Here is a 15,905-nt window from a genome sequence, read left to right on the forward strand (position 1 = left end):
GGTCCTTTTCAACCCAAATCATTCTATGATTTACGAGGGGTTTTTTTGTTGTTTTTTTTTTTTAAACAGAGCTGTCTGAAAAGTCACGATCAAATACAATGACTACAATACCTCAAGAGCATCATTGACAGCATCCAACTTATCAGGCAGATTTTCTGTCATTTGCACCCTTTCTTCCAGATTGTTAAGCCAAGCTGTTTCTAAATCGAGATACTGCAGCAGCTCAATCCAACAGGACCACACCTCCTAGCAGCAACAGAAAAAAACCACAGATTATCTTGGAACGGCAGGCATAGCTCATGTACCCTATGAACAGCTTAAAGAAATTATGTTTCTGAGACATTTGCCTAAAACAGGCAAGGAGAAAATATTCAAAAACATGCCATGGGTCACTAATCTCTGGACAGAAAAACTTTCAACTATAGTAGCAAAATAAAGAGAAATAAGAAAAATACACAGTCTCCAAACTCACACTAAAATTATCACAATCAGATTCTTGCAATCATTTAGGAACATAACAAAATGCATCTACTCCTTTTGAAAGATAGGACATACACAACCTACACCAATCTATAATCAACATGTTCTTCTTATCATATTTCAGATTTTAATCTCAGAAGTTGTTTTAGAAGTTTTTTTCTGTCATTTTGGAAGACAGATTGATAACAGAGCTGTGGGACAAGGTTACTTATTTGCATGTGTTGATTACAATACAGATTATAAAAGCAAAGCTGGATGATGTCTCATGGATTCCTCTGGACATCATCTCAAGCGAAAGTAATCTTGGAAAGGAGCCATAGCAAAATGCATTTATGCTGAAGCCACTGGAATCAGTGATAAAATCGGACATTTTCAGTGTCCTTCTTCATTCTTCTTGTGCCACCTGCTTCCACTTTACTAAGTTGAGAGCTACCATTCTTACCTCCAACGTGTGGCATTTCCCCCGGATCCGGTTGCACAGTAGCTGGTAGTTCTCCAGCACAACATTCAGCTCAGTTGCCAGGTCCTGACCGCTAGACGGCACTTTGGCAGCCAACATCTTGATGTTGTCTTTGAGTATCTTCACCCGCACCTCTTTCTGCAACACATCCTCCTTTGCCCTCTGCCCAAAGAAATGTATTACACAATTAGCCCTCAACTGCCATGTGGTCAGCTAGTCACTGCTCAAACCAAAGACCAGCAGTTTAGCCTTGAAAGTGTTGACACCAAAGTAATCTTGAGTCTCAGCACAACAATATATGCCACTAACTTGAATGGAATTCGGCTTATGTTAGTAAGAATTGAAAAATCCTATTGCATTAAATGGCACATTTACTACTTGTGTTTTTTTCATTTAAAATTCATTACTCAAAACAAAAAAGATTACATTCAGTGCTATTTATACACTAGCCTACAGATATGAAAAAGATAAATAAACCAGAAAAAAAAAAAAAAAAAAAAAAAAGAGATTTGCTAAAAACAAGCACATCAGGGAGAAAATGGTAGGGTGAATTTACAGAAGTTATGAGTCTCAGAGCTCAGTAACTATCTCCCAGAGTTATCCAGGAAAGATCATGTAATTACTGGGATACGTGCAACTACAAAGTTGGGACCTTTCCCACAGCTGCTGGATGAGCTACAGGAACATGCAAAAAGGACAACTAGAAGAATTCCTCCAACCCAAATGCACTGAGAGGACGTTAGTAACAAATATAAAGGATAAGCACAATACAACTCCCAACACACAGACCTGGAGAAATCACATTATCAGTTATTGAATTTTGCCCTAACCAAAATTCTGGAAGCAGAAAAGCAGGAAGACAGATCACATAGAGAAGTCCAAGTCTGTCACTGTTGAGACAACTAGAAGGCTCCAGAAACAGAGACTGTCCCATATCTTTTTTCTTTTCAGGTTTCAAGAACGGTTTCATGGAACTGAAGTACCTCTGATACATAAGAAACTTTATGGTAGAATTTAGTACATGACAACATTATTGCTGCACATATTGTTCAAGATGTCTTCAAAATATAAGGCAATTAAAAAAAAAAAAAAAAAAAAGCCAGTTAATGGAAGAGCAAAGAATGGAAAAATCTGGGGAACATATTATTTTATGGCAGGATTACCAAAAACCATCTACCCTCACTTTCAATCTACTCCTTCAAATGCCAGCATGAATTCCACTCTCTGTTCAAATGAGAGCAGAATTAGGCAAGGTCAGAAGTTTTTCAAAGCCTTATGAAAAAATGCTCCTGGTCAAATATACAAAGAATGTTCCTTCCCAGTCCTAAGAGTACTCCCAGCATAATATCCTTACTGCAAATGAAAGAGGATATGCAAGTGTTACAATACAGTTTACTGGCTTGCTGACATATTTGCCAAATTTAAAAGTATAGAATATAATCTGGATTTGACAAAGGTAAACGTGCTCAAAGTCTCTCAGATCTGCCAGAGAAAAGAAGGTTCTTTCTTTTCCTGGCTTGTGTCCAGCAAGCCGTCAGACTATGTGACCTCAAATGGCTTCAAAGGACATAGATATATTAAAACACTTGTTAGGGACTGCTTCAGAAAGCCCCTTCAAAGAGAACAACTCAAAACTTCAAACAGATTTGCCAAAGCAGTTGTAAGAGAGGAAAGAAAATAAAAAACTTCATTTTATGCTCCACCAAGTAACAGTGTAGCGGATACTCTTTTAAATAACAGGCATACAAGTCAAAAACATTTGTGAAGGTATGCCTGAACTCTCAGATTTAGAAGCAGAGAGCATTTTTGTTTGCTTTGCACATACATCCAAGAAAACTATCTATTCAACTGACAATTTATAAGGAGAAAAAAAATAACTCCTTCCTCTCAGTTTCTTTGGCCACCAGTCCCAAAATTAGAGATGCAGGGACCAGCATCACTGTTCACAACAGATGAAGAACAGAAGATGACCTTATAAAAGAACTCTTCTAAACTTCTTTTCTAAATGTGGAGTTGCTGTATCTAAGGGATAAGAAATTGAAGCCCAACAACAGCTAGAAGCAGAAGAATGTTTTCACATGCACTAATTTATGCAGGTATGATACCACTTTTTCTTTCTTTTCCAGATTTCATCTCTTGCAATAAGTTTCCATATTCTTACTGTTTAATGTGCTAAACATAGTAAGCCTGGCTTAACAGCTGGGCAAGCTGCTATTCATTATGAAACCCCTACCCCTCATGGCCAAATAGAACATCTGCTTTTACAGTTTGTGCTTTAAAAACCAGAAATTCCACAAAGCAAAGCTGAAAAATACCACTAATCCTGTCATGACCTGAGCTCCTTTCCACATAGTTAATAATTCCACAAAGGTCAACCCCCAGAGCCATTAAGTTTTGCTTCTTTTTAATCAGGTCTCTACAATGACCTGGTATTCCTGACCTTCATTTCCTCCACAGCATTCTCTAGCTCTTCAGGAGACTTGTATTCAAAATCTTTCTCCAAATATTCTTCTTCAGCTTGGGTCATCCATTCTTGCATCTCTGCCAAATCCTTCTTCAGATTTACAGCTTTTTCCTGACTTTCAGACAGGCGATTTTTCTGACTAACAATCTAGAATCCAAGGTGGAGAAAGAAACAGCAGTTCTGTTACTTAAATACCGTTGTATATGTGAAGAAAAAAAAAATGAGAGTTTTTGTTAAAACATTTAACAATCAAAACCTTTTCAGTCCTTTTTAATTAACAAAGCCTTTTATTTTTACAGACACACACAGAAACTTATGTTCCCTTTTTTAGCATATCAACAATATCTAGAGCCAAGGGAAGGAGGAAAATTACTTTTTCCTCATTGCATGTAAACTGGTAAAAATCCCTGGAAAAAATCTGAGGGAAGGAAAACTTCTTCTGATCCCAAGTATCACATAGTTAGGTATATCTTTATACAGAGCCCTAACACCCTTCAGGCCTCGCCTTTTTCCACATCCCAGGCAACCTGGGTTCTATATCAACAGGTTCTCCAACACAGATACTTGCCAGGCATTGCAACCAAAGTATGTTTCTACAGACAGCAAGAAAGCTTCCACCCAAAAGATACAACCAGAATGAAGTGGTTGTCTATTTATAATTATTTATTCTTTAAAGCTGCTTGGAAGCAGGCAGAAATTACACAGGACCAGAATAATATTCCAGGTTTCAGGAACATCAGAAGGTCAGTCTTCCTTCCCACCCACCCAAGAAAGAGCAGCATAAGGCAAAATGAACAAATTAACCTTCAGTTACAATTAGAGAGTTTCACTGTGCTCCTTACAGGTAGGAACTGAGAAATTCACATATTCAGACAAAACTACCGTTGCGCTGGCTTCCCCTAACATATTTGTGCTTCTGAAGGATTCACTGGGTCAAGTTGTATTTCAGCCATTTTGACAGTAGGACTAGTAAAACATACCCATGCCACTGTTTCACCGCTTCACCTCTTCACCATCCTACCAAGACTGGTAACAAGCGAGAGCACTAGCAACGTATGGAGAACTCACCTGTTTGCTCAGTTTCTCCCACTGAGTCTGGCAGTCCACTAGCCTAGACTTTGCCCAAGTATTTATGCTTGCAATAGGCTGAGCTCTTAAAGCAGACTCTACTTCTTTCATCTCTTTCAGTGATGGTTCAATCGTATCCATTTCATTGACAAACATCTGAGCACACAGAGAAAGTGAATGTCCTTCTTTAGCAAGAAATCACATACATTTATAGGACACCAATAGTTTTGTAATTTTTAATTATTCTGGAGAAACTTTAATATAAAAGCAGACTGATGCTGTGTTCAAAACCAGATTGTTTAAAACAATCCTTCAGTGGCCCAAAACATTAGAACTATGCAACTAAACCCCAAAATACATATACAGCACAAACATTCTCACATGCCAACCGTCAACACCAGAACAATGCAGGTTTGAAGATTATGTGCACTAAATACCCTCATGTTTCAGGCATACCTCACACTTGTATTCTTCTCCCAGAAAGAAACATTTGAAGATGCACTGTAATTACTTATTATAAGATGAAACTCTGCATATTTGTGATCATCACATGCCACTAGCTAGGAAGGAACCTTACTTGTAAGGTACATACAATTCCTAAACTCTAGGAGCTTCATCACAGTTCTTTTCTTGTTACTTTTATCGCCCTTGGGAGTTTAATGAAGAAAGCACTTTGCACTCACAGATTCAATTCCCTTATCACAAAATTGGGAAAAATATATAAACATTTTCAGGGAAAATAAAGTCAACTTGTAGATGAATATTTGGTAAATATGGTAAAGACCTTTGAAAAGTAGAAAGTGTTATGGCTACACACAAAGAACCAATTAAAATGTGCCCTGAGGAAAGATATGACAATTTTTCTAGCAGGCTTTGTAGAATATGCCATGGACAAAGCAAGCAAAATAATAAAGAAGAGAGTCATTATTTATTTCAAAAGATTCCTTAAGAGAGCAAAACTCACTGTGCACTGGTCAAGTTGCCTTTGAAGTCCTTCAGTATTTCCTTGGACAGCTTTTTCTGTCATTAAAAAGTCTTTCACACCATCCATCCACTTCTGAATGACTTTTGAATCAGTCTAAATAAAAAATAGTAATGAAGAGTTGATACAATACCATGATGAAGAATGTACGGCTGTTGCATTTCAACTTCTAGCCATGTCAAAAGAATATTTTACAAGCTTGGTTGCCTTGGTTTTGAATCAGACCACCTTTGGTTTTATTTTTGGTTTTGGTTTTTTCTCCCCAGTTTCTGTTCTTAAATTTATATGAAAACTAAATTCACAATCATGATATTCTCCTGTCTATGCCACAGCATAAATTGACACAGCATTGCTCCAGGCTATCTACAACAGAGAAACACAGGATCAAGTAAGGAGGTAAGCATGGCTCCAAGAGACATGTAGTTACTCTTCATATGAAGGAGCTGGCTGATGGCTGGGAATAGCGTTTTCCTGACAACAGAAACCATGTATGACTGCTTCCACCACACTTGTTCAAGAGAGACACTGCACTCCAAGGAAAAGACAGGGCTCTATAGAAATATATGTGGAGAGAAGAGGAGGGGGGCAATGCTGCACATACTTGATAGGTTGAAGCTATGCTGGGAAAGCCATTCTCCTTTCAGAGAAACACAGGCATAAAACTAAAATACCACAGGGGATTACACTAACCATAGAAGAAAATAAATCTAGCTGTTTGAGGCCAATAACAGCTACTGTACTCACTGGGGCAATGCATGAGGGAAAAGAACAAGCACATACACAATTTTGAGGTTATCTGACCTAACATCTGGCACTTGCCTTTTATCCTGCGATGAGGTAGGTGGGGAGGGAGACAGGAGGGTTGACATCTCCTTCCCACAGAATTGTGGATGTCCCCAGTCACCCTTACAAACAAAACCACTACAAACTTAGAGCAGGGAGAAAGCTTCTCTTTGTCCTGGTTCAACTGAGTTATGTGATTGTCATTTTCTAATGGCATAGCTAGAAGGTTTTTTAATCAACATTTTTTTGACTGTTTGGCTAGGTTTAAGAGATGGCACCTTTTTATTCTGACACAACTGTCATCACAGAGCACTGTTATTGAGAAGCTGAGTTAAAGCTCATCAGCTTAACCTTCTACTCTGCATGTCACCGAGGAGGAAAGCACACACTTCATTTCCTTAAAAACCCTGCAATAACAGTTCTTTCAAGATCAATACGCTACACACTGCTTCTCAAAAAAATGTCTGCACTAATGATACCCCATTAGACTAAGATCATGTTTATTTTTAGGCCAATGCTACCTCGAGAGGTCGAAGTCATGACATTTTCTTCATTCCTTTTCCATTTGGGGGAAATTCCTGCAGCTGATTAGCCTGAAAATAATTTAAAAAAAAAAAAAAAACAAAAAAAAAACCAAACCAGACCCCAGGAGGCTTAACAGTGAACCATGGCTTGATGTAAAAGAATACATACTTACAGAGGTTGCCATTTGATAAGGCATTTTAATATATAACTATTTTACCTTGCTTACAGTAAGCTACTTACCTAAGTAGCTGAAATGAATTGAATGGGATTACTCACAAAGTTAGGCACACATTCAAATGATTTGCTGAATCACAAGCCAAGACTACAGAAGTTTAATGAAGTAAATGCTCCTGCACTGCACAGGTGAAAAATTACCAATGGTCAAACAACCAGTGTAGGTTGTTGTGGTGTAAGCCAAGCTAGTACCTCAGAACCACGCAGCCGCTCACTCACTCCCCCCTTTTTCCTCCCCCCGCTCCCAGAGGGATGGGGAGGAGAATCAGAGGAATGTAACTCCCACAGGTTGAGATAACAGCTCTCCAGTAACTAAGGTATAATACAAACCACTACTGCTACCAATAATAATGATAAGAGCAATAACAAGGGGAGAGGATACAACCGCTCACCACCCGCCGACCGATACCCAGCCTGACCCGAGCAGCGATCTGGGCCTGCCGGGTGACTCCCCCCAGTTTATATATTGGGCATGACGTGCTGTGGTATGGAATACCCCTTTGGCCAGTTTGGGTCAGGTGTCCTGTGTCTGCTTCCTCACGGTTTCCCCTCCTCCCTGGCAGAGCATGAGACTGAGAAAGTCCTTGGTCAGAGTAAACATTACTGAGCAACAACTAAAACCATCGGTGTTACCAGCATTGTTCCCAGATTAACTCTAAATCACAGCACTGCACCAGCTACTAAGAAGGAGAAAAATGACCACTGCTGAAAAAAAAATGAACCCAGGACAGTTGTTGGTGTACAAGAGCTCACAATTTTTAGGCATGAACTAAAAAACTGTACCAGTTTCTAAAAGTTATTCCAGGCAGGAACAAAAATCAAATGTGCTGAAATTTAACTTGTTCACACCTAGAGAAACCACATATAGTACGGCCATACAATAGATTTAAAGGAACTGAAGGTGATGCATAATCAAAGACACAGCAAGCCACATGTTATTAGAGGTATGATAACACAGAATAAGAGATACAGAAATTTTCTTCTAAAAAGTATTAGTCACAAAACTGGTAAAACGAACCTTGTCTACTTTTCCCATCACATGAGCATTACAGAGAGTCTCACAGTAAAACACAGATCATGTCACTAATGCATGTGTTGTCAGCTTGGGGGAGCCTCTGTCACATCACAAATCACAGAAGGACCACCTGAGCTGCAGGACCCACAGGCAGATCTGCCAGAGACTTGCTCATCACACTAACAAGGACATTTTAAGCACTGTTCACCTGTCTGCTCACTGTTAAAATTAGAATACTTACATTCACTTTCTTTTCAAAAACCTAAACGTGGGGAATGCTGTTTTGGGAAATGCCAGCCTTTAAAGGTGAATTAGGAAAAAAAGGAACCATTAAAAGTAAACCAACACTTGTGTGTAGTTGCATATGACTATGTTTTCCAAGGGTTGCCATCCACTTACTCCTTTTTTTTTTCCTTTTCTCCCCTAATTTTTTTCTGCCCTTTAATACCCAAATGCTTCATCTCCTCTCATAATCAAGGAGATACTGCCCAAACGTTCTCCAAACTAATCTTATGTCTATGGTATCACATCTCCAGTACTGACCCATACAATGTCTGCATCAGGACCATATACCGTCTCCTGCATCAATGTTTCTTGCAGTGCAAGTTCCATCTTGATCCGCCCAGTACTGTCCACAACACTTTTATTTAACTTGTTCTACATTCTCATTTTTAGTCATGCAATGCTAGACTGCAAAAATCTCTGTATAGATTAGTACCACTCCTTCAAAAGGAAAAATCAGGGAATTACATGACTGTCCATCACTGATAGCTTTATGAAACATTTAGAAAACACAGAAACTGTGCACTTAAAAATTCAGTTCATTAGAAAACACTTCCATATTTCTACAGATAGTGCCACAACACATTCCTTCCATTTTCAATTATTTAATAATTACTACTAATGTTTCTTCTGCTTTAATTTTTTTTCAGCTTCTCTACTTGTTTTTAAGGTAACAAGAAAGTTTTAACATCTCACTCAGGACAAAATTCTGTTCTCAGATCTCTACAACAGAACGAGGCTTCAATACTTTGCTCTCCAATAGCTCTTCAAAATTCACACTGGCATAAAAATCCCCATCTCTCATCAGTGAGTGCTTTGTATACAACATCGCTTTGGACAGCTGTGGAGAACAGGGCACTTCACCTTTGGCTGGAAAAACTGCATAATTAATTCCTAAATAAAAACCTGCCATGCTAATACTGCACAGTGTGTACCCCACTCTCAAGTTAAACATGACAGAGAATTTCAGTTTTCAGAAGCCATTCTTCACTCAGTTAAAGCTGTGATTTAGGAATGTAGGTGCATGTACAGGCCACTTAACTGAACTTGATTCAAGTGCAGAAAAAGAAGAGTTCTGCACTTACAAGAAATAAAGGGGGAAAAAAATCCTGCTAAATGATGTAAGTAGGTCTGGCTCAATATAGCTATAGATAATCAAGCCAACTGAAAAGCCGCAATCATTGGAAGAACAAAACTGATCAAAAGTTGTTGCACAAAGGCTACTAAGGCAGGCTTATATGAAGAATATTTATTCTGTCATGCTAAATAACTAATAAGTGTAACCAGAAAAAGAGGGAAGGGAATGAGACATGGTGGGATATTGTACATTTAGGTCAACTCAGGAGGAAAATTAATGAGGAAGTGGTTGCTGGAAAGTAATCACCAAGGGCTTAGCTAAGCCCTAGAAGCTAATTTCTTCTAAGCTCCTGTATGAGCCAGTTCACTTTGGGCAGTCAGATCCTGCTCAACAGCAGCATCAGCTCCTCCACAACTCCACATCATCCCACAGACTGCTGCAAGTAGCTACAGAAGGATGAGTGTGAAGAAACCAGACTAAAAGCAGAAACTCTTTCAAATGTAGGTGCAGAAGTACACGTGTTCCTGAACGTGTTTTTTAAGGGGAGGCACGCACAGCTTTTACCTTTATGCTTTATGTAATACAGCCTAACTAAAGAAATACACACTTTTTTCTCTGAAAAACTACATACAAATCCTCCTCCTATTCACAGGTTGGTTTGTGGCTTCTATTTACAAGTTCGGCAGCCTAGACTGGAATACCATACCTATGCTATTCATACACACACATCTCATACACTCTGCTAGGAACAGCTCAAGTCCCAAAACAAATAGTGAAAAACACTTTATAAGCAGGAGCAAGTTTTTCCTTTCAGCTTTTTTCCCAAAAGTAAAACTTGGGTGTGCATTCCGTTTTTTATTGTCATTTGTTTACAATCTGCTTCCTCTAGTACAACTTCTTCCAGGTTTATGGTTTGGTTAGTTGGGGGAGGAGTAGGGTTTGTTTGTTTTGTGAGGGGTTGTTTTTTTGTTTGTTTCATTTGGTTTTGGCTTGGTTTTGGGTTTTCTTTAAAGACAAGACAAGGCTTTTACTACTTCTGAACCATAATCAGCAATGGCTTGTCCAACTTTCACTACAGTATCAGGCATGTCAATTACCTGGCCTTCCTAATGTAAATTTCAGTTTAAACACATGTTGACTAGCCATTAAAGATCCTGTCTGGCTTAAGACAAATTAAAAACAAACAAAAAACCCAACACTTAGTTTCAAGTTTGAATCCATTATCCAACAGAAACAGCTTTTTGCTTCAGAGGGAGGAGACAGCAAGATTGAAATAAACCGTTTGGGAAAAGTGGTGGTGTGTATGAATGGCACCAATGTCCTGAATAGGGTGCCTGCAGCAAATTGCTTTTTTTAGGGTTTTTCTTTACCAACTGTGTGATACATACTCTATTAAATCAAAAAGAATGTAAATAATGTGACACATTTAGATGCTTAATGCGTGTGAAAAATACACTTTTCTGTAAGCTAATGCACATGCATCTTCATCCCGAGAGACGGAGAATCTCTAAAAGCACCTTCTTGCTTTTTGAAGTTTAAAATACAATAGGGAAATGAAATTAATAGGAAACACAAAGAAACACGTTTAACTAGGAAATACTGAGTCAACTTTTCTCTCCCCTCTTTATCAGTGTGTTAAACATTTAAATACCCTTGCTTTTAGTCCCCTCATTTTTAAAGCATTGGGATTTTCTGTCATGCAGGATTGTATATGTTTCTATATACATATATATACACACACACACATATATATATAACATATATATAATATGTAAGGGTGTTGATTAATCTTGTTGGAACTGGAAAGCTCACTATACCTAAGCATTTTCTTTAGTTCCTTTTTTAAACAGGCTGTACTATTTTTTTATTACAGGTGACAAGAATCTCACTTGAAGGAGCAGGTTTTCTGTAGCAGGTACAGATTTTCAAGTTTAGATGTCAAAGACACTAGGCATCTGACACCAACCACATTAGAGAGCACTCAGCTACTGGTAGGATCAAGCCTTCAACAGCACAGCTGATGTACCCTTGATTTCAGTGTAACCTTTGCTTCTGATACTGCAAGAAGAGTAATGCTAGTTTTAAGTTAAAAGTAATTCTATTAGAACATAAAATAATATATCTTAGGAATATCAAAAGTCCTCTGCTACCCTGCTACAAATACACTATATAAGCTTCCAGCCTCTGCCACTATGGTGGCCCATCAACATTTCACTTCTCAATCAGTATTATCTGGACTCCTGCAGGAACACAAAGAGCTGTAAAACAACTGAATTACCTAACAAAAAAAAAAAAAAAAATCTTTAATTTTACCTCAAATATTCTCAACTTGGATGTAATTTCCTCCAGTAATTTAACATCTTTGGAAATCTTGAGCTTTAACTTGTCCCAGTGTCCCTGCACATCCTTGAACTCTTGCATGTAGACTTTTTTTATATCCAAAGCAGCGTGCTTCTCCAAAGTCTTTGTTTCTTCAGCAAGTTTATCTATCCTGGGCTTCTGAGCTTCCAGTGTCTCACAAACCACCTACAACAACAACAAAAAAAAACAAAAACAAAAACAAAAAAACAAACAAACAAACAAAAAAAACCCAAAAAACACGCTATATGTCAGCTTCAAGTATTAGCCATACAGCAGGTACACACATACAAGTGCAAGCACATCAAAGGTTTTGTTGTGTAGAGAACAGATTCAGTAGAAAGTGATATTCCAGTTACTGTAGTTATTGCAGCAGAGATGTCCAAACAACCTTTTAAGCAGAAAAACCTCCAACTACTCTACTGGTGCAGTAGCAGAGATTACAGAATGGTCTCTAAAGCCTGACCAAGTAGGTAAACACACCGAGGCACCTCTCCTGGGCTGTGGGGTACTTGGCAGTCAGGTTATCAAAGCAATGGCTACACTACGCCGCAGTCATGAAAGAAACTGCAGAGTAGACACACCAGGACTTCAGCAGTTGGGGTTGGTTTGGTTTTTTTTCCTTCCCTCCACAGATACATACATACATATATATTTATACCAAAAGAAAACAAATATTAAAGCCCACACAAACAGGTTCAGTGTGTCCTTTGAATTTTTTAAAGTAAAATTATTGTAACATCTAGTTGCAATGAAACCTCTGGATACATGAGTTTTGAAAGTTACTCTTCCAGCTGGAATACAGGGAGGATACAATCGGCATATATTCACTAGGGCATTGCTGGTATGAAGGGTCACTTGAGGTGAAATACCTAATTTCTTAATATTAAGGAAAAAATAGCAGCTGAAGGTATAAGCCAAGACACGAAAAACTGCTGCCACTTCATTAAACTGATCATTCAAGTTCTGCTTAAAATTTAAAGAGAGAAATTTGGTATGAACACATGAAACCATTACTAATTTCATTAATTTAACTTTGCTAGTACATATGTTTAATGTGTACATGTGGGATGTGTGCATATGTTTTACTGCATTATACTGAGGAAGAATCTTTTTTTGATATGTTTATATTCTCAGTTTTCCTTTGTATTTACAGGAAGTAAAAGGATAAGGTGTACCAGTTCCTCTAAAAAGATAGTGAGGTAGCAATGAGACTAAGAATGACGTATATCCACAAAGCAGGTGCTTTCTGAGCACTGGGCCAGAGCCAGTCAATCCCTGGCTTAGGTCTATGCCTGAAGCACTTAGCAGTGCCTGCTACAGTACAGGAGCTGGGCCATCCCAGGTCCACAAGCAGGTCATCATTCATGGTTTGTTTCCATTTCCCACCACACTCTTTAAAGCTTCCACACTGGCATAGTATGTCCTTTCAGGTCAATTAGTCTCTGAAGAAACAGAGGAGAGGGGATTGGGGCAGAAGCTGTAAACAAGAAGCCTTCACAGACTAAATGCCATTGCAATTCAACCAGCATATGGACCAGAAAAACCTCTGCCAACTTTAAACAACACAGAAGCAATGTTAAAAACAGAAAAACAAAGAACGCAGAATTTTTTTCTTTTTTTTTTTCCCCAATCCGCTGGTTCAAAAAACCTGAAGTACTAACACCACTGTTTACTGGGCTTTTAAATATACCTATTTGATCACTCTGCTGAATAGACAAGCGTATAAAGACAGGCATGGCCTCTTCTCACCCAGCAACTGGAGTTCAAGAGGTCTTCCAGAGTCACCTGCAACTGCTTAATGCCACCACCCAGGGAAAAACATGTGTTTCTGAATTAAGCGTGATTCCACATGCGAAACTATTTGTCTGGTCTTTTAAAGAAAGGGGGGGGGGAAGTACCACTGCCACAGGATACTCGTCCCTTGCTCCAGCCCTGACTCAGTAAATGATATTTACAAAGCAACTGTTATCCATACATTTTCTCCCTACTTTATAGGCTCATAGCCAGAAACAAAATACTTTCTCTACTGCACATAATTTGTGCATCGATTGCCTTTATGGCTTGAAAGTGCTGTTTCCCTTTGAAAGGGAAGCTGGAGATCAGAGAAGTACAGTTACTCTTCCATAACAGCTGAGGAGGATGAAATGGGACGGACTTGTTAACCAGGTGGCTGCAATGCAGCTCCGGCAGAGAGAGCTGAAAGGCAGCTCCCAAGGGAGAGAACAGCAGCAGGCTCCCAGCTTTCCTCACAACCACGCTCAGTGACAAAGGAGCAAATCTCAGACCGGGCCACCAACCTGATCCAACCAAGCTCCAAGGAGGATGCGCCCAAGTGTCCTGACATCCATTTTGGGGCTCCTTGGCACAAGAGAGAGTTAAGCACACTGGAAAGAGCCTGGGAAGACTACAAAAGGTGGTCCATGGCACTGCAACACTTCAGAGAAGATCCCTTAGTCTCCTCTTCCCCCAGCTGAGCCAATGCAGCTCTCTTGGATTTATCTCCTGGCACAGGCAGCAAGGGAAACTGTGAAGGTTGGAGAACCCAACCTTCACCTGGACACATCCCTCAGCAACCTGCTGTAACCCAGCTTTCAGCAAGCAATCTCCAGAGATCCCGCTTCCACACACTATTCCCTGATCAATCTCCCCCTAAGTAACATTTTAGTTATCCCACTGAAAACAAGGCAGGAGAAAGGAGGATGACAGTAACTGAATAAGCAACTTCCTCACTTCAGTGCAAAGGTAAGAGTTACCTTTGCCTGCTGCAGGGCCTTCTCAACCTTACTGGGTTCACTCAGTCCACTGGTGATGGACTGCTGCTGGCACTCCAGGTTGCTCAGTGTGTCCTTCAGTCGCTGCAGGGAGTCCACGTAGTCCTGGCTCGGCTGGCTTTCTGCCTCTGGTGTCATTAAAAAGAGTAACAGAACAAAATACAAGCTAGGAAATAAACATGAGACCCAAACTGCAAGAGATGTGGATATAATCAAAGTTATCAGGATAATTTAGAGAAAAGAAAACAGGTGAAACATTGAATCCTGATGAGACCTTCCAAGGGCTCTTGGAAGCTCTTCTGCTCTGGCAATGTTTTTACTTTGAAGAATATTAAATATATGTAATACAAAGAATAATAAACATACAATGACAGCCTTCCTCCCCTCCCCCCCAAAAAAAAAATTTAAAAACTCCATCCAATTTTTAGAATTTTCTCATACACCTAAGCACCTAAATCTCTTGGGATAGGTGGAATCAACAGTACTCATGCTTTTGCATGCCTAAATACCCACAATTTAGTGTTTCTCATTTAAAAAAAAATTTAGACAAACCTACTATTTATATGCAATCACACCCTGATATCTACTATATATAGAATATAAAGTATAGCTTATATAATAGCCATATATTACCTATGAAGTTAAATACATGTACTACATATAGTAACTATAAAAGCTACTATTTTTATATATCTATGTAAACACATAAAATAAGTACTACTGTAGCAGTAGAGATTGGGGTTGGGTTTGTTTGGGTATTTTTTTTTACATACACACACATGCAACAAAACCTTAAAAATAGAAGCTTTCAGCTTGTTGCCAGAACAAATACACTATCTGGGAAGACTGAAAAGAGAATTCAATTTTGAATGGCGTATCTTCTACTTTCAATCTTTGACCGCATCTCAGATTTTGCTCGAGGCACTCCTCTCTGGAATCCCAGGTAGGAGGCAGCACCTCACTGGCATTTCAGAATGAAAACTTCAACAAACAGGGTTTGAGCTGTAAGACCCCTGTTGCGGTATGCACATCCTCTGGCCTTGGATTCATAAGCGATTTCATTACTACCACAAGTGAAAATTAATCTAAGCTTTGTTGTGAATCACCAGGTAGCTTTTCAACAGCTTACTGTCAGGACTGTCATATCATGTATAACTAAGGAATAAGTCAGCATTTCTAGAGAGAATCAGAGTTATCTAGCCTCCTCTTCTTAAAAAGCCAAGACCAATATTAAGGGAAAAAAAAAAAAAAAAGGAAAGCAGATAGGTGCACCATCACTAACCTACAGAAAACCCCAAAGGAGAAGGAAAATAGATTAAAAAGCCTCCTATTTATCTAAAAAAAAAAAAAAAAAAAAAAAAAAAAAAAAAAAAAAAAACTCCAAAAACAGGGGCGGGAGAGA

General features: G+C 38.9%; 1 protein-coding gene across 1 annotated transcript in view; it reads right to left on the reverse strand.

Moving 5' to 3' along the window:
- Nucleotides 1-102: 102 nt before the first annotated feature.
- Nucleotides 103-15,905, reverse strand: part of LOC104407187 (utrophin-like) — a 116,645-nt gene continuing 100,842 nt past the window's right edge. The window contains 7 exon segments of the mRNA XM_010016388.1: nucleotides 103-246; nucleotides 923-1,102; nucleotides 3,381-3,551; nucleotides 4,473-4,628; nucleotides 5,437-5,550; nucleotides 11,685-11,897; nucleotides 14,486-14,631. Of these exon segments, the coding sequence (XP_010014690.1) occupies nucleotides 103-246; nucleotides 923-1,102; nucleotides 3,381-3,551; nucleotides 4,473-4,628; nucleotides 5,437-5,550; nucleotides 11,685-11,897; nucleotides 14,486-14,631 (1,124 nt within the window).

The sequence above is a fragment of the Nestor notabilis genome, unplaced genomic scaffold (genome assembly GCF_000696875.1).
Source record: "Nestor notabilis isolate BGI_N333 unplaced genomic scaffold, ASM69687v1 scaffold9596, whole genome shotgun sequence".
In the NCBI taxonomy this organism is placed as follows: Eukaryota; Metazoa; Chordata; class Aves; order Psittaciformes; family Psittacidae; genus Nestor; species Nestor notabilis.